General features: G+C 38.3%; 1 protein-coding gene across 2 annotated transcripts in view; it reads left to right on the top strand.

Annotated features, from left to right (window-relative positions):
• The window catches only part of TBC1D22A (TBC1 domain family member 22A), a 146,429-nt gene that overhangs the window by 72,481 nt on the left and 47,742 nt on the right, over positions 1–26,206 (top strand). For both annotated transcript variants that reach the window (XM_083859536.1, XM_083859537.1), the window contains exon 11: positions 1,601–1,728. In XM_083859536.1, the coding sequence (XP_083715662.1) occupies positions 1,601–1,728 (128 nt within the window). The remainder of the gene's footprint in view (positions 1–1,600; positions 1,729–26,206) is intronic.

Below are 26,206 nucleotides of genomic sequence, written 5' to 3'. Positions count from 1 at the left end.
TATTCAGTGTTGGTGCAGCATCACCTTGAGCATGGTGTGCAGTTCTGAGCCTCACAATTTAAGAAATTGTCTATTTTTAAAATATTTATATTGTAGAAGGGTATGATTTAGGAACATAGGTACCAGGTCTGCTGAAGACTGCTTTAGCCACAGATAAATGTAGGCTGCTATGGAGAAATAGATAGGCTTAATACATTTTCATTGTTTTTTTTTTTCAGTTATCTTTGGAGACAAGGTGTGATAAGTAGGTATTTGGAGTAATGTTTTGTGATGTCTTATTATTTTAAAAAATCCTCATTTTTGATTCTTTTTAAAATCTAAAAGATTTCTACTTCCAGCTTCCGTATTGAAACAACTGTTTTATATTGGCCGATACTTTCATATAGCGGAAAAATATATGTGGAGAAAAAACAATGAACAGCTTCAGTCTTAATTATAATTTAGTGTCACTTCTGTTACTTTAATCTCTAGGAAATGTTTCCTGTAATACTGCTGCTATGCTCTTGAGATTATTCTTTTTAATTAATTTAGTGGTATAGTGATTTCTTAGATATTTCTTAGATTTGTAAAGTTTGGAAGATGAACATTTACTAATTGTTTTAGCTGATAATACATCTCTGTGAATTTGGATGAAGGGATTATCTGGGCAGCAGAAATCTCCAAAGAACATATTTGTATACAGAAAGACAGTAGGAATGTCTTACTTAGGCTTTAACAAAGACTTCTTGTCATAAATATGTTCAAAATAAAACATTAGCATTTCTGCAGTACTTGTCATCTACACCATGCTAATGTCATATTTGAGCCTGTAAACTAAAGCCTGTTAACAGAATGTCTATGATCCTTTTTGCAGGAAATTCTCTCAATATAGACAAGCCATGTATTAGATTAGTTCTGTTAGCTCTAGCAATAACCCCTGCAATGATTATCACAGCTTTCAAATAGTGTATGTTCTACAATAAACATAGTGTGTGGGAATACTGGTTTAGAAACTATTTATTAGTATTGGTTTTATTTCCATTTATTTGTAGTACTAAGAAATTATTTAAGCTGCAAATTAGTTCAAGTGTTCTCACTGTATTTCCTAACATTAATCTCACTTTTTCTCATCTCAGATGAATGCAACCTTTACATGTCCTTTCCTTATATTTCTTTAGCTTCTTAATTTAATAATTTTCTTTTTTGATTGCTAAAAGTTTATTTTTGGGGGCCATTATGTTATTTGGAAACGATGTTTCTTGTAGTGTTACCCCAAATAATTTGTCACCTAAGAAATTAGTGAGGATATATGTACCTAATAATTTCACATTATAACTTTGTCTATTTTTGTGTATTTTTTAAAACTCTGATCTTAATGTTTTATTATGATAGTACAACTCAGACCAGCTATTTAATCTGTCTAGTGGCAGAAAAATTAGTCCAGTGTAATGTTTAACTAATTTATATTTTGGATATTCTCATTTGGTTGTGAGAATTTGCATGCACCACCACAAGTTATTTCCTTGAGATTGGAGGAGTATTTTATTGTTTTAGGCAGTGCACTTGATACTTCAAGATTTCAGAAAAGTTGCAGTAAAATACCTGTTTATTCTGTCTTCAGAACAAGTTCATAGGCACTTGGATCAGCATGAGGTGAAATACTTGCAATTTGCTTTTCGTTGGATGAATAACTTGCTGATGAGAGAAGTCCCTTTACGATGTACCATCAGGTTATGGGACACATACCAAGTAAGTACTTTTTTAAACCTCCATGACTCTGATAATGTTTTTTCAACATGCCAGTATCTTTATGAGTGGTTCTAGAATGCTTTGCTTTAGTGTCACCTGAGAATCATCCTAATAAGAGGAAAAACCTTCAGTGATCACTGCTACTTAGAAACATTTAATGTCTTCAGTCTTCTTGCCCTTCAAAGCCAAGCACTTGATGTGGTGATAGTTTATAGTACTAAAATGAACACTCACTCAAAATTAATATCAATATTCCCTTCTGTCTCTTCAGAGAAGCAAAACATTGAATTGTGCCTAATCAATGCCCTCCATCAATTCTGAGTTTCAGGCTTCTTATTGTCCACCTGCTTAACTCTTCAATCCAATATCAGCTTTCAATCTTCCATTCTTTGTCCTTTGCCATGTCTTTTGCTTACTGTTTGTCCAAACAAAACTCTTTATGTTGCTGACCTCTTGTTGCAGTAATTATTTTTCCTCAATAATTTCTTTTTTTTATTGTCAACAGAAAGAACTGATATTTGAGAAAAGTGGTTTACCCATTCTTAGTTCTATTATTTGATGTTCCAGTGGCTTCTGGTTGCAATTTTTGACTATATGTTTAAACTATATATCCTTATCTACTAACTTTGTTGTTGAAGTTGGGGGGAGGGAAAAGTAATAATATTTTAAATTCCATAAGAAATTTCAACTGTGTTAGTCAGTAAATATGAGATTAACTCATAATTTATGCATTGTAAAGAGATACAATATCTTTAAATATCAGTGTCTTTATATTTACTTATTATGTAGAAATGCTCTATTAGTTTCATAGACTTTGATGCCAGAATGTGTACTTAGATCATCTATCCAGCCCTGTGACAGAGGGTGAAGAACCGCTTGCTCTTCATTTAATGAGTCCAGTAAATTGTTTCAGTGAAGTCTGATGGTATCCAAATCTGAAAAGAACATATTAAGAAATGAGGACTCTATCAGTTCTACTGTTAATCTGTTCTTAAAGGTGGTATCCTTGCAAAGTTTATCTTCAGTAAATATCTGAATTGAATGTGGCTGTTGTTTCCATCTGAGGTTCTTTGGCCTCCTTTGTTTCATGATAATATCTGTTACTCATTGTGATATCTGTTATTACCTGGCATTTTATTCCAGTGTAAAATATTTATTCTTTATAAGACCTTTCTGATAATTTGAAAGATTGAGCTATATAATTGTTTTACTGTAACTAATTTATCTCCTTTTGACTATTTTTTGTTGCCGTTGCTGCAGTATTTCCAGCTACTGAATGTTTTCCTGCATGCTACCTCTAGCACTGCACTTGATTCATGATCATTAGCCTTAATCTGTATGATAAAATCATGTGAGAGAGTCTCCTTAATCCAGCTAACCACCCATATGTGCCCCAAAAGTAGATGTTTTTGACAGAATTTCAATTTCAGCTCACCTCTGAGCTGTGATTCTATTATAATGTTGAGAATTTTCCTTGGAAAATGAAGTCTGGGGTTAATTTCTCAAAGTATTGCCATGCTGAAAGGAGCCCTTTCTCATTGGTAGTCCATAGGCACGTCTCAAGTTGCACTTCAGTGGATTCTTTATCCACAATAAGTACTTCTGATTATTTAATTATATATTTTTAAAAAATCGGATGTATTTAAAGTAGTATTTATAAGCTTAATACTTAAATCTTTGCATGAGATTTCCAAGGGTATCTTTTAAATCAAGATTTCTTCAAGGTATTTATATCTAAATGGAATTCTTATGCACAGAGTGGAGACTATTTTTGTATATTAAACAAGCTTAAGGAGTAATTCTGTGTTTTGACTCAGCAGGTGCAGCAGATCTGTGCTGTTCCCTAGGTTTCATTATTTAGTAGACTGTTCTGTATGCATGTCTTGTCTAATAGTGTATTTAAAACCAATAAGGATATCTTAATGTAGACACTTTTTTCTGAAGCAACTTCAAGCAATTCCTTAAGTTGCTAATCAGGTTTCAATTGTGCTTATATTACACAGACTATGAACCTATAATATAGATCTTTTCACCCTGATACTATGGATAATAAATGCAGTGAACCTGCAAGAGCCAGTCAAGTTCATGCAAAGTTTTTGCTAAAGTATTAAGCAATAATGTTACAGATTTTTACCCAACTTGTCATTAAGCCATTCTGTTTGCCTGCAATTTCTAACTTAATTGTTTACAACTGTTTAGCAGTGCTGCTTTCCAAATGGAAAACACTTCAGTGACAGAATTTGTTCAGTTGGTTTTCTTGTGTTTCATATTTTTAACTGTAATGCCTGCTATGGGCCAAAATATATCTCTCACTTAGAGATATATTGTTAAAGTTTTTCAGAGGGTTTAGCTATGGATGGACCTGTGATGTTGGATTTGAACGAGAGATGAAAAATCAGTAAAGGCAAGAAATATAATTAGCTTTTCAGATACAGATGGGAGTAATCCTACTAATAATTGTAAGGGCTGGATAGATGTTTAACTACTTTTCTCCCTAAACTCAAAGGCTGATGATCTTGTTATCAGGCTTGCTTTTGCTACCTTATGTATCCTAATGCAGTATATTAAGGACACATGAGAATTCTGCTTAGATTTACAGTTTTACTGTCTTCTATTTCAATGGCTACTTAGGATGTACTGACTTTTATCCCCTGATAATCATGAGCTACTTTGAACAGAAATAGCTTTACCTGCACTTTAATTTCAGAAGGGTGAGCTAATTATGTTGTTATGTAACATCAGCAGGGACATTTACAGGCTTTCATCCCTACACTGTTGATGTCAGGCTTTTGCTCAGACTCTACCTTGTGGCTCTTGGGAAGGGGTGAGGCATTTTGGAGGTCCTGTTTACCGTCATCTCCAGTCCCAGTGAGTGTCATGATGTGGGAATGGCATAGGAGCAGTGTCAGCGGAGGGTTCAGGATGGGTGGGACAGTCAGACTCCTCCTTCATGTGGAAGGAATAGGAAGGCAGGTCAGATCCCTTCATGTCTGCGCCAGGAGTGCATTCTGGCTCTGTTTCCTGCAGCAATCCAATGAGAGGAGACCAGTGGCACCTTTTGAAAGAGAGGATCTACTGCTGCTGCTTTCATGGAAAATAAATTTTTTTTCTTCTGTCTTCCTCTCTCCTCATTAAAGCTGAAACCACGCCTTGTTTTGCCAAGCTGCCTGTTTTCATCTGTTTCAGTGGAAAAATAAATACTGTGCTGTTTCCAGCTTAAATTTTAGACTGGTGATTCTCACAGCAGGCCCCAGTTTCTCATGAACTGCAGCAGAGGGTTTTCAGGGGAATAACAGCACACTTAAATAGCCTGCTGTTGTGTATTTCTTAGTGTGAGAGATAAGTGCTCTTGGCTGGAGGTGTTGGAACACCATTCTGTCTCGGTATTTGTTACTTTTCTTCCAGTGACTTTCTTGAGAATAGAATTGGACACTTTAATGATGTCCACCTCTGTGGTGGAATATATGGTAGTAAGAGTACTCTGGCTGGAGTCATTCTCTGTCTGGTTTAATTTAGGATTTATCAGTTTCCCCAGACAGCTGTTTCTGTAAGAGTTCCAACCCACAAGAGAGCTTTTTCTAAGTTGTCAGTGGAAAAAAATTCCATAGTAAACAAGAGACTCTTCTCCTGAAGAGTTGATAAAAGACTATATTTAAATAGTAAAATTGACTGAATGTCACAGGTTTTGTCTCTAGGTTGTTTGTAGAAAAGTGAACACTTGTGGGGGGAGGAGAAGGGTTTTGGAAGTTTCATTTTTTTTTTCTTTCTTTTCCTTACTGTGTGTTAATAGACTGTCTGTTTACTTTTCAGTTAAGCCTGTTTTGCCTTTTTCTCCCAAAATCCTATCTCCCAGTTGGCAAACAAAATTTGGCGAATGTTAAACCACCACATAAATGGTGCGTTGACCAAAAAACTCAAAATTCAAACCAAAACCACTACAATCAGTCAGTTGTTAGGGCCTGTGGAGTAAATCATTGAACATATCCAAAATACCTGTACTTGAGCTAGTTAGAGTTGAGGGGAAGAGAAATTTGAAAAGGCTCCCAAATCCTCACTTGAGTAAATACTCTGCCATTCTGTAAGTGCATCTATGAAATCCCCTAAAATACATCACTCTCTTCTGAGGAAGAACAGTGTAAAGTAGAAAACGTAAAAACATTATGCAATTTTGCTTACAAAAGACATGTTAAGAAAGATTTTTAGCTGTAAGTATTTAGTTGGATTTATTCTTTAACCTGAATTGCATTTTAATGAGTGGATTATCCCACTTCTTTACTTGTTTCAGGTCTTGGGTTTTATTCTGTGTTTTTTTTTTTTAAATGCAGTAAATACCTTGTAAATTATTTCAAAATAGCAATTGCTTGTTAAGTTATACCCAAGACATTTAAAATTTAAATCCATAGAACTGAAACTGATTAATATGAATGTTCATGTCCACAAACCAAAATAATGTAACATAGAAACCTGATTTTTATCTCTTATTATATCTTCCCTTTTATTTTATATGTTATCATCTTTTTTGGCATGAAGGATTGGTAAAATGAAATAGCACGTTGGCTGAATTATTCAGTATATGTAAGTGTTTAACATATCTCTATGGACTTACAAAATGCAAGTTATTTTTATATTTGGTCCTTCACAGAAGGATGCTTTGACACTATTTTAAAAATTGGTTTGCTATTTGAAACTGACTTTTGTGGCCTTCTAACTTTACCTCAAGATTCAACATATTATATTAGAAAAGGCTGAGACACTTCAGTGCTCGGCATCTGTGCTGTCTTATTTTATATGCTTACCATCAAATCTCAGAGTATCCTTCCTTCAGACTAAGACATTTTACAGTAGTTTCCATTCAAGTTTTTATTTTCATTTATTTAAATTCTTAAAATGTGTGTTGCCCTCTGAGCACTTCTAAGATGTGCTGTGTTTATGGAGCTGTGTCTTCCTGTGTTGGGAGATAGGAAGCAATGCTATTCCAGTGGTGGCAGCCATTCCCAATTATTCATCCTTGATTAGAAATGGCAATACAGGACTTGAATGTCAGTGCTTGTGTACCAATACTTAGAGCAGAGCAGTGTTTAGTTTTGAGTATCAGTATATTTTAACTGCTTAAATATGGAGTTCAAAACTACATTTAATTTGTAGGCAGTTTGCAGCTGAAAGGAAGTCTCTAACAATGCCATCACATTATCTGGATGCAAGATAACAAGGTTACTGACTGGTGTTTTAAATAAGATAGGAATTTTCATAGACAGAAAAGTACTTAATTTTATTTGTTTTTCATGTAGAATGGAGTGGATATATTTTTTATTAAAGTGTTTACCTTCTGATCTGATATTCTCACATAAATCACCTTTTTGTGTGGTCTTTTGTGCAGTGATTTCTCTGTGTAACTCACCATAGCAGTAGTACATATTTTGCAGAAGAGACACCAACACAGGTTTCATAGCTAAAAGCTTGCTCAGAAAAAAGAAAACAGAAAAGGAAAATAAAGTAGGAGCTATGTGTATTAATTTTCAGTTCTAAATACATGCTGTCATATGCTGAGCGAATGTTTAGAGTTGAAGTCTACAGCCTAATATTTTCACCTGCCAGGAGGCATTTTTGTTTCGTACCACTTAGCTGACTGCTGTATTGCCAGCTCACCAGTAAGTAGCTGATGCAGTTGACATGAATAATGCACTCGGACTCATTGGAAACACAAAACCAGGGAGGTGAGATAGGTACTGTTTACAGTCCCCTGCTGTCCTACTTTGCAGCATTGCCCTGTGTTTGTGTGAGGAAAACTTTACTGTTACCAAGGTACCTTAAAGCTTACTGTGTAAAATTAGGTGCCAATAAAAGAATTTATAAAATCCTACCATGTAAAATGCAAAACAGTTACAAAGATTAACAAAAGACACAGAAAAAGGCAAATAATAGCACCGATAGAATTTGACAGTCCTGGTGAATTGATTTACTGTCTCACTGCTGAAATGGTTTTTTCTTCTAGTTTCTGTTCCCCTCAGCTCCTTAGTAGTATCTGTTAGTTTTCTTCACATTAGGGAAGTGAGGAGGCTGACGACCACGACAGCTGGTGCAAAGCAGAGAGGATGAAAGCTAAGAGCTGTGATTTCAGCCCTAGTGTTAGATCAGAATGATTGCTTGTCCTTTTTGATATCTTTCCAAAGAAGATTTTCTTTCTTGGTAGATAGAACATTTCTCAGGTTGCATCCCATAGACAAACTTCAATAGGGAGCACCTGTTGCTGGTGGAGCCTGCCAGCTTCTTTCTTCCTGAAATCCTGCAGGTGAGACTAGAAAAATACATTTTTTTCCTTCTTGCAATTTGTTATTTTTTTAATTGAGGAAATGATGCTTTCTTTCCCCACAAAACCCACTATGTTTTCTGGAAAATGTAAATGTATTGACCACCATTTATATCCTGTCTCCACAGAAGGCTGGAGTGTATTTTTCATTTCTTTGACTTAGTGTTCATTTTTATTTTCATGTATCTCATATTGGACCTCAGGCTTTATTGACCAATATGGTAACTGACATATTTGTTTCCCATTTATTTGTTGGTATCATTTATGTAGCTCATTACTTAGGTTATGATTGATGGGATTTTGTTTAAAAGTAGGCATCTAATGTTAAATTTTAAGAAATAATATTGGTACAATTTTCCAACTGTAGCAGAAGTGCTGAGAATCCAGAAATCTTATTAAACTCATGAAAAACTGCAGAAGCGCATTTTTTCTCTTTCCGTATGGAAAGTAGATGTCTAAGTCTGGGGAATTATTAAACTAAAATTTTGGTTACATAAATAGTAACACCACCACCTCTTGCTCTTCCTTCTCCCTGACCACCCACCACCAAAAACAAAAACAAAAAAACCCAAAAAAACCCCCACAAACAAACAGCAACAAAAAAAACCACATGCAAACAAAAAAAATTACACATAATAATGAATTTTTGTCTGGCCATAAGTCACAGGAATTTAGGAAGTGTTCAAAAATGCAGTTATAGTTTTTTCCTATCTTTCTATTTTTCACATAGACTCAATCAGCGAATTTCATTCCCTGAACATTAGAATTATTTAAGTGTTTTCCAGTAGAGTTGTCTTGTGTTTTGTGCTTATTTTTAAAAAAAATCAATTAAAGTTGAAACTGGAGTACATTTCTCAACAGACACTGTGGAATCTATAAAAGAAAGATTATTGCTACTCTGGTCTCAATCAAAGTCTTAAGCCACCTGAGACAAGAGACTCAAAATAAGAGTACTGAAATCAAATTTAATTTTTCATGGCCAGGGATTTAGACAGTGTGAGACCTCTCACTTTTCCTGTCTGTTTTTTTTGGGCCACAAAGATCCTTGAACCAGGTTAGGTTAAGTGACAAAGACACATTTAAGTGAGAGCAAAATAGTGGGGAAGGTATATACCCTCCCATCTTCTATTAACAAGTTTCATTATATATTTATCTCTTATACTGATTTTTAATGCCTATTGAGTATTATTAAATATTTAACTAATTGTTTTAAAGTATGCTGCTTAAAACATCCTATGGCAGTGATTTTTTTTGTAATTTCTTTATGCATTGTGAAAAGAAATTTTCCTTCTTTGATTTAACAAAGATTCTTTTGAATTCACTTCCACTTTTTTGATTATGAGAAATTGTGTCACATCATTCTTTATTCACTTTTCCCCCATCAACTGTCTCAAAACTCTTTTCTATCTCTGTATACAATCATTCTTTTTACAGGCTGAAAATATCTGTACTTACAAAAGCCATTTCATGTGCTTTTTGTGCTTATTTCTGTTGTGTAGAAAATGGAAACTTCTTTAACAGTTCAGAACACCATAAATGACATTTGTTTCCTCTTTTTTAATTTTTTTTTTTTTTATTTATACCTTTTCTTGCCATTTCTCCTGTCAAAGGTGAGTACTTAAGATAATTGTTCATAGTTAGTCCAACTTGACTGTTTTGTTGTTCATGTCATGGATGACATCAGATGTTTATGCTTTCCAGTGTTTTTACCTCTGTGTGCATATCCAGGCTGAATTTCATTTGTCAATTTATTATTCAGTGGCACAACAGCTTTCTGAAACTTTTTGAAGCCAACTTTATTTTTTACCAGTAAAAGATATTCTGAATAATTTTGCATCTCTACCAAACTAGTATTTTTCAAGATCACATAGTATTTTAGTGAACAACACTGATTCTGCTCTGTTATTTTTGTCCTTTTAATTCATGAACACTTTCTCTCTCATTTGACAGTAACTTAACTTTAAAATCTGGCTTTTGTCTGGACATATGAATATTTAATATCCAATTATTAATATGTGGGTAGGATCATGTCTTTCAGCTTTCTAGGCATTTGTCAATTTGAAACTGGCTGGTAGGTTAAATGTTCTGGAGTAGTGGAGACAGACATAGTGGGATATAACCTTTCCTGCCAGGTGTAAAATGTGAACATGAAAGTTTAATTTTCTTAGGAAATAAAGGTAAAAATACTGTATGTCTTGGTAGTGACTCTTCTTGTCCCTACCTGCCATAGACTGTAAGAGAAAACAGCTCCTGTGTTAAAAAGCATGAGTGTCCTCAGGAGCTGTACTCAGGTCATGCCTCTACTTTTGATTCTGCCACCTCTTGTTTTCTCGTAGGAATTTTTTTAGCTCCCTACCTCAGAGCTGGAGTTCACAGTCCTACTCTCTACTGAGCCCAACCTTGATCTTGCCAACTTCCATTATAATTCAGGAAAACCTTTTCACATTGTGCTCTTTAAAAGTAAATGCAAAAGTATGGTTTAAATCATATTTAGTTATTTGGAACCATAGGAAGACATGAACAAGTGAGAGAAGAACTTTTTATTGCAAGACTGCCAATCCAAACATGTAGCTGTTTTAACATAATGTCCTTGTTCTAACTCTGCATTCATTTGGAATTTTCTCAATCCCTTTGTATCCAGCAAATCAGTATTTTCTTGTGTCAAGAGAGTCCTGGTACATCAAGCTTCTGTTGAACTTGAGCAATTGAAAAGTTTTTACAGTTTTCGAATCTTTGTCAGACAACTGAATGTCATCACCTTCTACCAAACGGATAGTTACATTCTAGAATAACTTTGTTACCAGGGCAACCTTCCACTGGCAAGAGTTGCGCTCATTAGGAATTTATTGTGGCAGGCAATTATATTTCAGTGGTACAGCACCAGTGGAGTCACTAACCCCTTATTGTTTGTCTTGTGTTATATGCAATTTGAAAAAAAGGTAAGACTGTTGGTCAAAAAAAGAACCACAATGCTTCAACCATATATAGATATGTATAACTTTATGTACAGTCTTTAACAAGCCTAAGGAGTATTTGCACAAGGGAGAAAAACCAAATTTCTTAATAATTCAGCTTTTCAGTGTGAAATTAGAGTACTCTCCTTCATATATGAGAGTATTTTATATATGACTATAGCTCACAGGTTTTCTCCTAAAATAAAAAAAAGCTGGATGCTATTTGTGGAATTACAATGGTGTGTATGTATATCTTTTGTTGATCATCCAAGTCTAGTTTGTTAGTTTTTCCTTTTTATTTTAAAGTTTCTTGTGGAGTGACAGGGTTCCCAAATTCTCGGTGAAAGCAGACTAAGTGGGTTCTGATTTTCTGCTGGACCACATTCTAGCCCAGAGCAGTGCGCACATTCACTTTCCCAGCTGTGATCTGCAGGTTCACTAGCACTGGCACTGGCAGATATAAAACTGACAGTAGCAGCCTCTCTGAGATGGTTAAATATGACTCCTCGTTACAGTTGAAGTTGCTAATTCACACAAATGCATACCTTTGAGTGGGTTTGCATATTACTTGGCAATACATGGGCATTTCTGTGTTTAGAGGTCTGTCAGATCTGGAACTCCAAAGTTCCCAGTCTGTCCTTCCTACCAGTGGGCTTGCTGTGAACAGCAGAGGTGGGGTTCAGTTTGAGATATAAATGCAAGAAGTATCTTTCTGTAAGTTTGTGTTCATTGCTGTGTTGGATATCTAAGCTTCACCCAGTAAATAAACTCAGGAGCCTAGAGAGATTTAGAGTGATTTATGAGATTTATGGTTTAGAGTGGCTTATCAGCTGAATGCCTTTGTAGGCTCCATTGAACATATTGACTCCGTCTTCATTAGCTTTGTAGCGTAAACACACAGCATGCTGGTAGGCACTCAAATTTAAAAATCTTCATCTCAAAATGGAAGCTCTCCCATTTTTGCAAAAAGTGACTTAAAAATCTTTTCATAATATTTAAAAGGACTTTTTTTGATGTGAAATTCTTGACCACCATCGAGTGTTTTAAAGTAAGTGTGAATTGGAAATATGTTTGTATATCACTAATTTTTGTCCATTTTAATTTGGTAGTATTCATTGAAATAGGGGAAGATTCAGTGTAGAAAATAAAAGGAAAAAGATGAGAACTCATGCTTTTTTAGAGGAAGGTACTTAGGTATGCAAAAACCAGAAAATCAAAACTCAGTGATATGCATAGGGAAGCCTGTATGTTTTTCTAGATTCAGGTTCTTCTAGGCAGCTTCCAGTACTGTTAAAATAGATGTTAATTTTTCTGTGGCTAAATGCAGGTTGATTGTGAATGCAGAGAGAAAATACTTTTTCTTATGCTTAGCTTAGTTTGAAGAATGTGAATAATCCCATTGACTTCAATAGAACAACTCATGATTTTTTTTTTTTATTTAACCATGTACTCTCAAGTGCTTTATTGATCAGGATCGTGGTGAATGCATATAGAATACTTGTAGAATGTTAGATATAGAAAATAGTTAGAAAATAGTTTGTTTTGCTCCTTGGCTCCTTGGCTGCTTCAAAGTAGCCAGTGTTTCTAGAAGGCTTTTAAAAAAATTGATATTGCTCTCAAAGACCAAAGTCTGGAAGAGAATTGTGTTGCTATACAAGAAGACAAAAAGGAAAATTGCCTTTTTTACATCCATATGCTCTTCAATTATATGTTTCCTCCCACTGAGCTGTTCCTCACTGGGCTTCACTGATGTATTTTCTGGCTACCTCACACTTAAGACTACACTACAATTTCAAGTTGTTTAGTTTAATATTTTAAATCCACTTAGTTTTATGAAGCTCCATTTAGTTGTGTCTGTTATTGTTCATAGAAGTGAGCACTAACAACTAAACCATGACTGCCATTTGACTTTTCCCTTTTTGTTCTGATGTCTTGTTGTTGTTAAAACCTGAACACATGTACAAAGGTCCTTACATGTTGTACAGGTCTCTGGTTCCTTGTTTCAAATTTATTAAGACATCCATAGCTAACACTGCCTGCACAGAAAATCTATTCAATGTTAAAGATAATTTAAACTTTTTTCCACTGTGTAAGACATAGTACCTAAATTCAAATACAACTTTGGCAGGGTGAGGGGGAGAAATGACAAGCTAATATTTGACAAATCTAGTAAAATTCAGTAAAAATGGCATCTTTGTAGCTGTGTAGGTCCTTGTGAAGGGTGTATGAAATTAGTATAATTACTGTTTGTTTCTGGAATGCACAACTTCATTAGAACTACATGAAATAATAAGAATCTTATCTTTTGTCTCTCCAGTCCTGTAGCTCCTGGTAGTGATTGCTACTTTTTTAATACTTTGGCCTTTCTTGTATTCCTGATACATGATGGTTTGTGCTTTGCTCTGCCACTTGCATTATTCTTGGCTGTCTATTTTGAGAGCTATTCTGCCCTTTTTTCCAGTCTCACAGGGGTTCTTGGGTCTTTTTCACTCTTTGTCCTCCATCCTACTCATGGGTGATCTGAGACTTTCTTAAAACTTCACTGTCAGCTTATACTTACGATTTGCATAACTACTTTTTTTCCGGACCTGTCTTCCTTAGTTAAGATACGCGTTTCAGAACTATATGACAGTTCTCCTGAGATAGTTGACAACAGTTACTGATACCAAGAATTCCTCTTTTCCTCAATAGAGCTCTTGCTCCTCTTATTTCATAACTTTTTCTAGTAGATTCTACCTAGGATTTCTTTTGTTCAACAAATTTTTCTCTTACATTTTCCAGACAATTTGTGCTGTACTTTCCCCTCACAGAATTTCAAAAAGCCCAATTCCTATTCTTTTGTTGTTTTTTTTTTTTTCAATTTTTATCTAATATAAATATGAATCCCTTTAAATCAGATGAAATATGTAATTTTCTTCTTCTGTCATTACTCAGATGTTCCATCATTCAGTTCCTTCATTTTCTTGACATTTTTCTCTGTAAGTATTCATGTGGTTATCCCAATTTAGTTTGTATTCTCCCAGCAGTAGTTCAGAAACTACTGATCAAAAATTTCCAACTATTTCTAAGTGTATATAAATCTGATAAATTTTAGCTGTTCTGTGCTGAGTTGGAATTACTTTTTTTGTAGTCTGAAATTGAAATAATGCTACTGGTGCTGCAGGTGTATAGGTGAATATGAAGAAGTTCTAAAGTGATGCCTAACATGGCATCAGAAATGGACAATGGTTTTTGAGTATAATCTGATTGCAGCAGTCCTCTGGGCTGTCTTTAGTAAGTATTATTCCACTAAATCTTTGCCACCTTCAGCTGTTAATATACATTTCTACACAACAAAAAACTTCAGCATGGAAATCTTCTGTTGGGCACCACTTCAGAAATAAAGTTGTCCTGGTTATTCAGGTCTCTGAACAGAGTATATACTGTGGAAGTACAAATTGTGAAATATGTAGTTAACATACTGGTTATTCTGATTAACTATACAAATCAGTTATTAGTAATAATAACTACATATTTTAAATAAGTGAATTAATGTTATGGTTCCATCTTTTGTTTGTTTTAAATTTTGCCTAGTCTATTTACCTTTTTGAAACATTCATTTTTATATTCAACTTTTTTGGCTACACCCTAATCCATTTTCACTATGTGTGCAATAGGCCATTTAACAAATATGTACATGGGAGTCAGTAGGAGAGATTCGTTTCACTTAACTCCTTTGTCTTCAGTAATGTTCCATAGGGTAATGATATTTTTCAATGAAGCTAAAATTCAAATTTCTTTAAAACACTCACTCAAGACTAAGTATAATATCTGAATCACAGCTTGAGCATCATTACTGTGTTGCTGTCATGACTTAGTAAACAATGAAAGTGTTTACAAAGTGAAAATAGCTGTTGTGGGGAACATCTTTCAGAGGTGGTGACTCCACATCTGCTGTTACAGTTTTTGAAAGCTGTGACTGGTGGTACTTGAATGAAGATAAGTTTTGATTCAAGCCAGAGATGTCTTACATTCTGGAACTGTATTTTTCCACAGTAGGGAGGAAATAGGACTTGATTTTTATTTAATAAAGAATTAATTGTAAGAAAGACCAGTGTACTTTATATGGCTTTCTCAGTTTGCATTAACCTTGATGTTTGAGAAATAATGAGTTCAGGCAATCACATAGAAGCTGAACTGTGTGTTGCAAATGGTACAAGTTTCTCATTAATGTATACTGACAGAGGTTGCAAAAGATGCCTTTGGAAACTTCATTTGAAGATAACTTATTTAAAAATTTAAAGAATTTAAAAAGTGATACTTTTTTTTTTTTAAGTGCCTCTAGTCGAACTGGTAATTTGTGAAGTTTAACAATACCCTTTTCTCTAATGTTTATAGTGAGCTATATACTGAACTTAGCTACTATTATTTTGAAATGTTGAATATTATAACACTAAGGATACTTCAGCCCACTTTAGCAGAGTAATAAAGCACACTTGTATTTAGTTGATTACTGAGATTTCTTTTCATTCCATTTACAGAGGTTCACAATGCTTTAATTTCACACAGGCTAGCTTTTATTTCTCCACTTTTTTAAGCAGCAGCACTGACAATTCACCAACCTTTCTACCTTTGTTTCCAAGTCCTTCAGTTGCAGCTTTTGTATTTTCTTTGTTTTTTTGAAATTAAAAATATTTTCTCTATCCAGTACCACTAAGTTGTTATTTTAACAGTGTATTTTTTACAGCCATGGAAATGAAAATTTCTAGCTTTTTTGAAGAGTGTGGTGCCAATAGCCATGCTGCTTATTATGAGGTTTGTACTTGTAGGTGTTTATAGGCAATATCCTGTTGGAATCTCAGCCCAGACTGCTCTGACCTTCCCATCATCTCCCATTGCCTTCAGTTACTTGCTAATGTGAATACTGACATAAGATTTCAGATAGCCCTGTTCAATCCATTTTACATAATCCTGGATTAATTAGACATAATGTCAAGGCCAGTTGTGCACTGTGTTATTATATGGAGATCAGTGCAGTCTATCAAATTGTTCTTAGTGTCTAATGTTACTCAGTGCCTCTTCAACATCTGCTGAAAAAAACAGAAAAGCTGTGGACATTTTACAGTAGTCATTTCAGACTATTTGTGCTTGCTTAACAAAAATTCACATATATCTAGATTTGATGACATTGCTGTATCATGATTACATGATAAAATACATGATAAAATTAATAATTTATTTTTGTAACTATAAATCAGAACCTAGCACAGCAGGTCACCTTGTCCTAGAAAGAGCTCTGGGTAGTCAATCAGGACCTGCATTTCATAAACCCATGCTTGCTATTTTGCAAATTTTTGAATTTCTGTTTTAGTAATTTTTTTCCTGTATAGGTCAACAATTCCAGAAATTGTCATGTAGTTTTCCATATCTGAAAAAACTGTTACAAATTCCATGTACATTTTTAAAATATAGTTACATCTTCATGAGAAAACATACAGTAGTTGTGCTTAATTTCTTTTTACCTTACTCTTTTGTGAGAGCACTGTGTTTATAAATGCCATAATCAGATGCCATTCAGTGTATTTCAATTTATTTTCCATGGAGATTTGCATTGGAAAGATGTGATACCAGTGCTTTTCAATTTAAATGCATTAGCATCCACTAAGGAAGTTGCAATACCTGCATTTTGAAGAGCAATGTATGTTGTGCAAACTGATGGATTTTGTTAATCTAATGGAACTGTCAAAGCAATCCTTCTTACAGTATTCTTCTTCATAAACCCAGTAAGCATTTGAACTTGTGTTTTATGCCTTTTTCCTAGCAGAAAGTAAGCACTGATCACACTCATATGATTTAGAAATGAGAATATTAACAAAGATTTAACTGGCAAGCTGGTATGCAACTGAGTAATGAAGAGGAAAACCTATATCATGCTCATCAACAGTAATTAAAATATAGTTTGTAAACTTACAGCTGATACTTTAAAAAGAACTAAGATAGATATTTTCTATACTTTTTAATATAGCATTTCAATCAAAGATACTTTCCTTTTTGGGGATAGCTGATTAGTAGTGATTCATACAAACTCACATTATCTTCTGGTGTGATAATCTTTCAACCTGCTGATTAAGTCATATTTTAAAAGAGAGATTCATTATAAGAGGTTATTTCTAAATTTAATGTGATTTTTTTCCTTGCTGACTAAAAAGACATGTCTAAATGTCATTTTATCCTAGTATACTTTAGATATACTTAGTTATTTTAACTCTATTATTATTTTCTGTTTTATCATATTACTTCAGAGACTGAACACAGAGGAAATATTAATAGCTATGTTGCTTCGCGTATCTGTCTCTCAGGTCAGCTCAGCGTCAGCTGGGCCGCCCTGCTAGCTGTGATACACCCAACAGTACCTTCGCGTGGGTTTTTGGTTCCGCAGTCCCTTTGCCTTAGCTGTCTCGGCCGTGGTTAGAAAGAGGGGACACTCCAGGCTCAGGGAGAAAAGGTTTTATTCGGGTAACTCAGGGAGCAGCCCCTGGTTCCAGGCCTGTGCCTCTGGGGAGTGACCCCGGGCCTCGGTTACAGGGGGTTTTTGTTCCCCCAAAATCTCAGGGGTGGATACAGGTTACAAGACCAATCACACAAAGCCAGGTGGGTAAGGTCAAAATGCAATACACAACATTAACAAATCAGGTGGATTTGGGATGTGGCCCTGTGAGACTCACCAATCCCTGTCAGACACCTCTCCTGAAGGTCTGGGGTCTGGGGGATGGTGGACATGTGGGGGAGAAGTACAATGGGATGGGGGAAAACACAATAGGACGATCGAAACCCAGGGCAGAGGATTAGAGTTGTCTTGGCAACTCTTATCAACCTCTGATAAGCACATTCCAAGACAGAAACTTTACCTGGCTAGGGTTAAAGTCCAAATCACATCAAACCTACAACTAAGAAACTTATGATATTATTCCAGCACCCCCACACCTCCCCCTTTTTCTTTTATTTGTGTCACTGGTCTGGAGTGTATATATCTGATTCACACTCGCTGCTGGAGTCAGAGTCCGGTGGGAATTCGATGGCAGGTGTCACTGAATGCACTGAGGGGGCAGTAGTGGGGAAAATTGCATTCATGATCAGGCTTTTGACCAAACCAGAAGCAATGGCTACAATTAAGATGATGAACAGAAACAACAGTCCGGTTTTGATCCACGAGCTGGCGATGTTAGAGAGTCCAACACCTTTAAAGAGGTTGTCAAACCAGTCCCCTGTTTCTTGTTTGATGGACTCGACCATTCCTCGCAGCTGCTGGATTGATTTTTTGACGCTTTCAGCCTTAGATGACAGGTTGAAGCAACACAGTCCTTCAAACTCCTCACATGAATGTTGGTTCACTTGTTTCTGTGCCTCCTCTCCATTAAATTGCTGTTCCACAGCTGAAGCAAGTCGCTCCACAAATTTGACATAGGGTTCTTGTGGTTCCTGAAAAATGTCTAAGTAATATTGTGAGGGGCCATCGGGCCGCATTTTCAGAAAGGCTTTGCATGCTTGATTAGCTACAAACTCAAGGACATTTTGGGGAATGTTGGTAGCCTGGTCTGAGGCTGCTTTCCAATCCCCTTCCCCTAACAGGTGGTTTAGGGTAATAGGATTGCCTGCATTATCAGTTGCTGTGGTTGGGTCCTCCAGCAAACCTGGCAATGCAGCTTTCAGCAGTTTTCTCCAAGTGACCTCCCATAGCTCAAATTCCATTTTGCTTGAGAGGCACTTGAAAATCTGCTTCAAATCAAAAGGTACAACTGTGATTCCACCAAAGGAAGTAAACAACAAGCCTTCGAAATAAGGGCTATGTCGCCCATATTCCTTTAATGCCTTCATGAGGTCTTTAACAAGCGTCTGTGACAACGCTTTCCAGGTGGCTACCGTGGTTCCCTGCCCCCTGCTCCTTCGGTATGTCACCGGAGTAACTGTGGGTACCCCATCTGTGTTTGCATCCCCGAGCTCCTGCTTCCCTCCCTCTTGGACCCCAGCCGCTGCCTCAGGTTCCCAGTGGTAAGCTGGGGGCTGCTCCCAGCCTGCCTGTGGCACGGGCGGCTGTGGCCGTTGAAAGCTTGGAAAAGCATTTCCCAAAAAAGGTGCAGTCGGGGACACCGTGTTCCCGAGTGGGGGGTAGGGCGGGGGCGGTGCCGGTGGGGCTCCCCCTGTGGGAGGGGGCCGCGGGGGGGCGGGCTGGGGCAGGGGGGGCGCCTCGCTCGCGCCGTGGTGGGGCGGCAGGAACGCGGGCTGGGGCAGGGGCGGCGCCTCGCTCGCGCCGTGGTGGGGAGGGAAGGGGCTCCACGGCGCTGTGGGGTGCTGCTGCGGCGGGGGGAGAAAGGGAGGGGGGGCCACGGAGTCCGGTCCTTTCAGCCACTGTCCCGGGAACCCGGCAAAAGCGGCTGCAGCGCCGGCATTCGGTGGGGGGAGGGGAGCGGGCGGCTGCGTTTCCGGGAAGGGCGCCGGCAGCCCCGGCGGCAGCGGTTCCGGGGGGGGGGGGGAGGCAGCAGCCCAGGCAGTCCCAGCACTGGGCGGTCCCAGCACTGGGGGCGGCGCCGGCAGCCCGGGCAGGGGAGGGGCAGTCGGCAGCCCCGACGGGGGAGGAGGGGCCGGCAGTGCCGGCGGGGGAGGGGCAGCCGACAGCCCCGGGGGCAGCGGCGAGCCCCACGCTGTTGGGGTTTTGCCCTGATCCCCTCCCGGTCCCAGGAGCAGGGGTGGGGAAGGTGGGGGGTGCGGGGTTTCCCCGGGCCCACATGGCTCGGCAAAGCTCGGATCCGGGAAACTTGGCTGGGGAAAAAGGGGGTGGGGTGGATAAGGAGTCTTCTCGGAGGAAGGAACCGCCCGCCCCGGGGGCGGGGCGGGCAGGGGGAAGGTTCTGGGCGGAGTTGGGGCGGTGCCCTCACAGTAGGAGTTGGGTAAACCCCACCCCTGGCTCTGCGGGGGCGTGGGAAGGGGCGGGGGAAGGGGCGTGGGGAGGGGCGGGAGAAGGGGCGGGGGAAGGGGCGGGAGAAGGGGCGGGAGAAGGGGCGGGGGAAGGCCTTGTGAGGGAAAAGGGGGCGGGTACAGGGAAGGGCCAGTAGGAGGGGGCTGAAAGGCATTCTGGGAACAAGAAGAAGGGGGAAGGGCACCAAGAGGCTGCACCTCGTGGCTGCCGCCATTATGGAGGCCTTTTCCTTTGTTCTCTGGGGAGGGGGGGGTCTCTGTGTCTCCCTTCGGGGGTTTCTCACAGCCGTTTTCGCTGCCGGACCCACCCGGGGTATTTGGGGACTGGCGGTCTTCCTCGGCGAATGAGAAACGGACTCTGGGTTTGTTGGCTGGGGAAATCGGGGGGGTAGTGGGGGGGGTTTGGGCGTTCTGGCCAGCCAGACTGCCCCGGGAGCCTCTCGCAGCCCGGCCGTGGCTGCGGGGAGCGGGGGATCCAGGAATTCTCAAAATGCTTGGCGAGGGGGAACCCCGGGGGGCCGGAGCATTTTTTAAAATACCTGGGGGGGTTTTGGGGGTTTTAGGGGACTTGGGGGGCTTGGGTGACCTGGAGGAAGGAAAAAGGGGAGACCTGGGGGGTTTGGGAGATTTCGGGGAGGCAGGGGAATGGGACCGGGGGGTTTGGGGGGACTTGGGAGAGGCAGGGGGAGGGGTATGGGGGGAAGGGACTGAGTGAATGCTCTGAGAGAATGCAACTTTGTTATCTTGCATTCCTGTGATCTCTTCTAAGGCAGCTTTTATTTGCCACGGCCAGAATGCAAATTTTGCAGCCAGGACGTCTCCTGACTTCCCTAATTTTTCCAACTTTTTAGAAGCATTTTCCCAGAACCAAATGCTGTTCACTTGGTCCGAATTAATATTCGGAAAATGCAAAAACAAATACCTAATAAACTTTTTCAGTTCCTTTTTTGAGTATTTAATTTTGGCAACAATTAAAACTCCAATTAAACTTTTAAGAACCTCTTTCTGGGTGGTGTTTAGTCCGTTTCCCATTCCGACTAGCTGTTATCCTTTTCCACCACCCCTTCCCAGCAAAACCACCCCCCAAATCCCTGTGGGCGTCCTTTCCTAGGGGTAAGGGCTTCCTTCGGGTGGACCCCCGGTCCCCCCCTGTCCCGTCCCTCCTAGGGTTCCCTGAGGCTTCCCAAGCCTCTGTGGTGGGTATCCTTCCCTCCCTTATAGGAAATATACTCACCAAGCCCTCGGGACACTGGAGACGTTGCTGGGGCAACCACGAGCCTGAAGGGACTCCTCTGGGCAGGAGCTGTTCCCTTCTTCCACCAGGGGTGCTTTTTTAGCAACCCCAGTGGCTCCGTGAAATGCTGAAGACCTCGGGACACGACAAGGCGACGTCCTCTCAGAAGGTCTCTGGGTCACAGGGTCCGAGTCTTCCTCAGGCCTCCGTGTCAGCTCCCACGGCACAGCGGGTCAAAAGGCGTCTGCAGGCCCCACAGTTGGCGCGCCAATCTGTTGCTTCGCGTATCTGTCTCTCAGGTCAGCTCAGCGTCAGCTGGGCCGCCCTGCTAGCTGTGATACACCCAACAGTACCTTCGCGTGGGTTTTTGGTTCCGCAGTCCCTTTGCCTTAGCTGTCTCGGCCGTGGTTAGAAAGAGGGGACACTCCAGGCTCAGGGAGAAAAGGTTTTATTCGGGTAACTCAGGGAGCAGCCCCTGGTTCCAGGCCTGTGCCTCTGGGGAGTGACCCCGGGCCTCGGTTACAGGGGGTTTTTGTTCCCCCAAAATCTCAGGGGTGGATACAGGTTACAAGACCAATCACACAAAGCCAGGTGGGTAAGGTCAAAATGCAATACACAACATTAACAAATCAGGTGGATTTGGGATGTGGCCCTGTGAGACTCACCAATCCCTGTCAGACACCTCTCCTGAAGGTCTGGGGTCTGGGGGATGGTGGACATGTGGGGGAGAAGTACAATGGGATGGGGGAAAACACAATAGGACGATCGAAACCCAGGGCAGAGGATTAGAGTTGTCTTGGCAACTCTTATCAACCTCTGATAAGCACATTCCAAGACAGAAACTTTACCTGGCTAGGGTTAAAGTCCAAATCACATCAAACCTACAACTAAGAAACTTATGATATTATTCCAGCACCCCCACATAGCTATGGTGATTTATTTTTAAAATGTCAAATTGGAGAAAACGTGCTCAGAAATACTACCATTGGGGAGCAGATCAGAAAAACCCTACTAAACACATTTCAGGATAGTTTGCACTTAAAGTATTTTTGGTGAACCTTTTCTTGTTATCAGTTTTGACATAATAAAGTTGCTGAGTAGTTATCAATTCAGAGATGACAGTGCAAGCCTCTGGGAAGTACTAATGGAAAGGTATTTTGATGTACCGCTGTTTCTCCTTTATTCACTGTGAAGGAACTTTGTTGATTAGAATTTTTTTTAAAAAAAGGTCAATTTTAATTACTTTGAAATGCACACTAGATGAAGTTGAAACAAAATAGATATTCCCTTATTTCATATCTGAACAGAAGAGTATCTGATAGCATGAAAGCAAAAAGTTTTCAGATCAAAATGCAGTTTTAAGTTGATGAACAGAAAGTACTGCAGATGTCTGTACTTTTCCTATGTGTGCCTGTTGTACATCTGATATGTCGTGTCATCACAAGTGATCAGGAAAGAAAAGTGAATAACAGAATAGGAAAGCCTGCAGCTGGTAAAAACTCATTCAGAATAAGCATAGAACTGAAACCAAGAAAAGCCTAAAGACCGTCTGAGACAGAGTGACAAAAATCCAGTGGCACTTGAAATTCCCATTCATGCAATTGTAAAGGGACATGGAAAGATTTGGGTAGGAAAAGGAAATTATATTCTGGTACATAATCCTTAACCATGTTTAAGCATATGTGTTGCCAGTTAGGAACAAGGACTGGAGGTCATAATACTTTTAGGAAAATCTTAGAATGGAGAATGAAAGAGACCCTAATTTTTGCCTCTATATAAATCTATGGTGTTCCTATGAAACAGGTTGGAGGAAGTCAAGAATAAGTGAAAGTGAAGACTTGCACCTTCAAGATTCTTTGCCTGCGTTGGGGGGGAGGGAGGGGAGAATGATTGAGAGGAAAATGTAGCATAGGTGTACAAAGTACATTTGACATATGGAAAAGTTTAGTCACATTTAAAAACTGGTGTTAGGTCCAAGCCTAAGATAGTTCTTTACACAGCACACAGTTTAATTGTTGAACTCTTTACCACAACACTCCGTGGGTCCTGAATGTTTTGTGGATTCAAAAAGGGCAAACTTGTGAGAGAAGATTCGATCATTAGGACTTGAGCCAGATTCCAACATCTGGATCAAGATACCCATGTGCTATGATACTGGTGGATGGGAAGAAGTTTCCTAAAGCTTGCGCTTCCTTAGATTTTCCCTTACTCAAAGACAAGATATTCAACCTAGATTCTTTTAAAGTAGCCATACTGGGACTCTCAAACTCTCTTGATAACATTTCCATGTATTCTACATAGAAAAAGATCTTTAGATTAGAAAGGTTAAAGAAGATGCTGTTGTTTTTAAATTTTTTTACAAACTCCATGTGATTCAAGACTGTCTTGTTCTACAGGGCACTGTGTTTTTTTCATAACCACATATTGGCTGGAATGTTTTATGTTACCTCTAGGGGTCTAAGGAATGCAAAGTTGACAAGCAAAATTAGGCAGCATTTCTTTGTCTGCAGTATTTGTTAGCTTGCAATATTGATACTGAATTTTTATTCTAATTTAAATATTTAAACAGAAAAGTGCAACATTTTACTGTGAGAGATATTGAAATCTGGGTTTTCTATGTAAATTTTTTTTGTTTAAAAATTTTAAAATTTTTTTGTTAAAAAATTTGTCCTCTTTTGCCTTTCAAATATATTTTCTGCTCTTCCTTCTGTGTACATTTTATTTGAGCACTTGGCAATATAACACAAGTGGAAAATTTAACTTCTTGTTTGGTCTTCAAATATGTGATGGGAGTTTAGAGAAGAGCTGGCTTCTTCATTCAGTCCAGGTCACCAGGTTGCTTGGTTTGCTGACAAATAAATAAGCAGAGGAAAGTGTAAAAAAACCATGGATACAAATATTTTACATAAAGTATCATTTGTATTATAGGAAAATTATATCTTTGCATCTAAATAAGAAAGCCTATAAATAATTTTTTATCAAAGTTCTTATTTTTAATGGGATTACTATAGGTAGACTTTCTTGTGTTAATAAACTTACTCAAACTGCAAAGTGGTTTCCTTTAAGTGTTAATATTGCTCATAAAGACCTGCTTTTTGTTTGTCTCCTGTCTTTCTTGCTTCCTTTTCCTGGTGTTAAGCAAACATCCATTTTGGCCTCCAGTGTTTCCAGTAATCCCCTTTTTAATAATTTATGTCTTATTTAGTTCCACATTGTTAATATCAGAAGCATTTTGCTCTTATATGTGTTTAAATGACAGAAGTGCATATATTTGGAAATAAATATTCCTTTAATTTTAATCATGATAATTTCCCACTACAGGTGGGACATTTGTATTGTTTAGCAGCACTAACAAAACCTAATGTTGTACTTTCAGCAGGGATGCAGGGATGAAGTGGAGAGAACAAAGTGTAGGAGAGATGAGTCATCTTGTTTTTAATATTTCTAAATAAAACCATTGTGGTAACATGCTTTGATCCCTCAAATAAGTGCTTGGAAAATTAAGGGAAAATAAAAATTTCTTTCATCTTTTGGGTAATTTAAAACCATTCAGAATTTGGTTTTCTTCCAGGTTGCCCCTTTATATAAGTACTAAATACCACATTATTAGGTTTTCCATCATATTGCTAAGTCTAAGTAATTAACAGAAAATTATGCAAAGTCAGAGTAATGTTGCAGGTACTTTTATTGTAGTAAATAAGTCTTGTAAAGTACTTTTTAATTGGGAATTTAACAATTACTCATTTTGGTATTAAAATGTAATCACTATCTGTTTTCTTTAAGATGCATTTGAATTTAAGATTTAAGTTACTCTGTGCATTTTATCCCCTTAGCTTATATTCAGATTTATCAGCTTGTTATAAATATTTTTCCTAGTGTCATGTCCAAAAATTCTACTAGTGTCAATAGAAAAGTAGACTTTGTAGAGTTATATCTTCATTAAATGTTTTTACTCACTAAAGCAGTTTATTTTGATTTCTTCTTTCTCTTATTCTGCTTCATTGTTTTTAGAAGTACAAATAAATCCTGAATCAGAAAACTCTTCATATTTAGAAGGAGTTCTTGGAAACTCTACTTCTTGGAAGTGTGAAGATGAACACGTGGAATCATGCATGCCTGTTCTAAAACAAGCTTCATCTCACACATAATTCTGAAACTGATGCCCATGAGTTCATTAATGTTGTGTAAAAACAGTGTGTTAACAACCTTGAGAAGTCTTTATCTCATCAAGCATGTATCTTCTTGCAATCTACCTTTGGTGCAGCCTAGTTCTTTTGAATAATGCTATTTACTGAAGCCAAGTGTGAGTTGTGAGTGCTTTCTTGTTCTCCTGATAGAGAGGGGATTGAATTTGCGGTATCTCAGCTGCCATTGAGTTCTTTCCTTCTGCCCATGGCTATAAGGAGAATCCTTTTCTAATTTAATTTTATTGTTTATTAGACATGATTAAGTTTAGTCAAGGCAGAGCTGGGCAGTTCTGTATCACGCAGTTGTGAGAAGAGGCAGGGAATGGCTGGCTGACCATGTTAGAAGCAGTCATTTCTGCCCCGTTTCTACATGAGATGTGGTTGGTTTTACTGACTGCATGTGTTAATAACTGGTTTTTATGATGTAATTAGTAGAACTGAATAAAATAGTTCGTTTGAAAGGGACCTACAATTATCATCTAGTCAACTACTGGACCATGTTATGATAAAGTTTTGTTGCTCACCTACACTAAAAAAAAGAGAAAAAATATGAATCCTTGAGTGAATTCTGTTGATGCCTTCTCTTCCTTACATTATTAAGAAAGGGTATCACCAAAATATTATATACTAAAGTCTAGTACCACTGCAGATACAATTTTAGCTATATACTTTCACTGGGGAAGATATTTTGTAGAGCTTCATCTTGAGTTTTGATCTTTTTACAAGCATGATTGAGAGGTGCAGGAAACTATTTAACACATTCCTACTGGAAAAGTTGCAATTTAAGTCACTGGAGCAGTGTAGTTTCTCAAGAAAATGTTATCAGTTGAGTCACTCATTAAGT

This window comes from Zosterops lateralis, assembly GCF_965231275.1.
Source record: "Zosterops lateralis genome assembly, chromosome: 4".
In the NCBI taxonomy this organism is placed as follows: Eukaryota; Metazoa; Chordata; class Aves; order Passeriformes; family Zosteropidae; genus Zosterops; species Zosterops lateralis.
The sequence above is the reverse complement of the archived record's forward strand: the minus strand, read 5'-3'. Positions and strand labels throughout refer to the sequence as shown.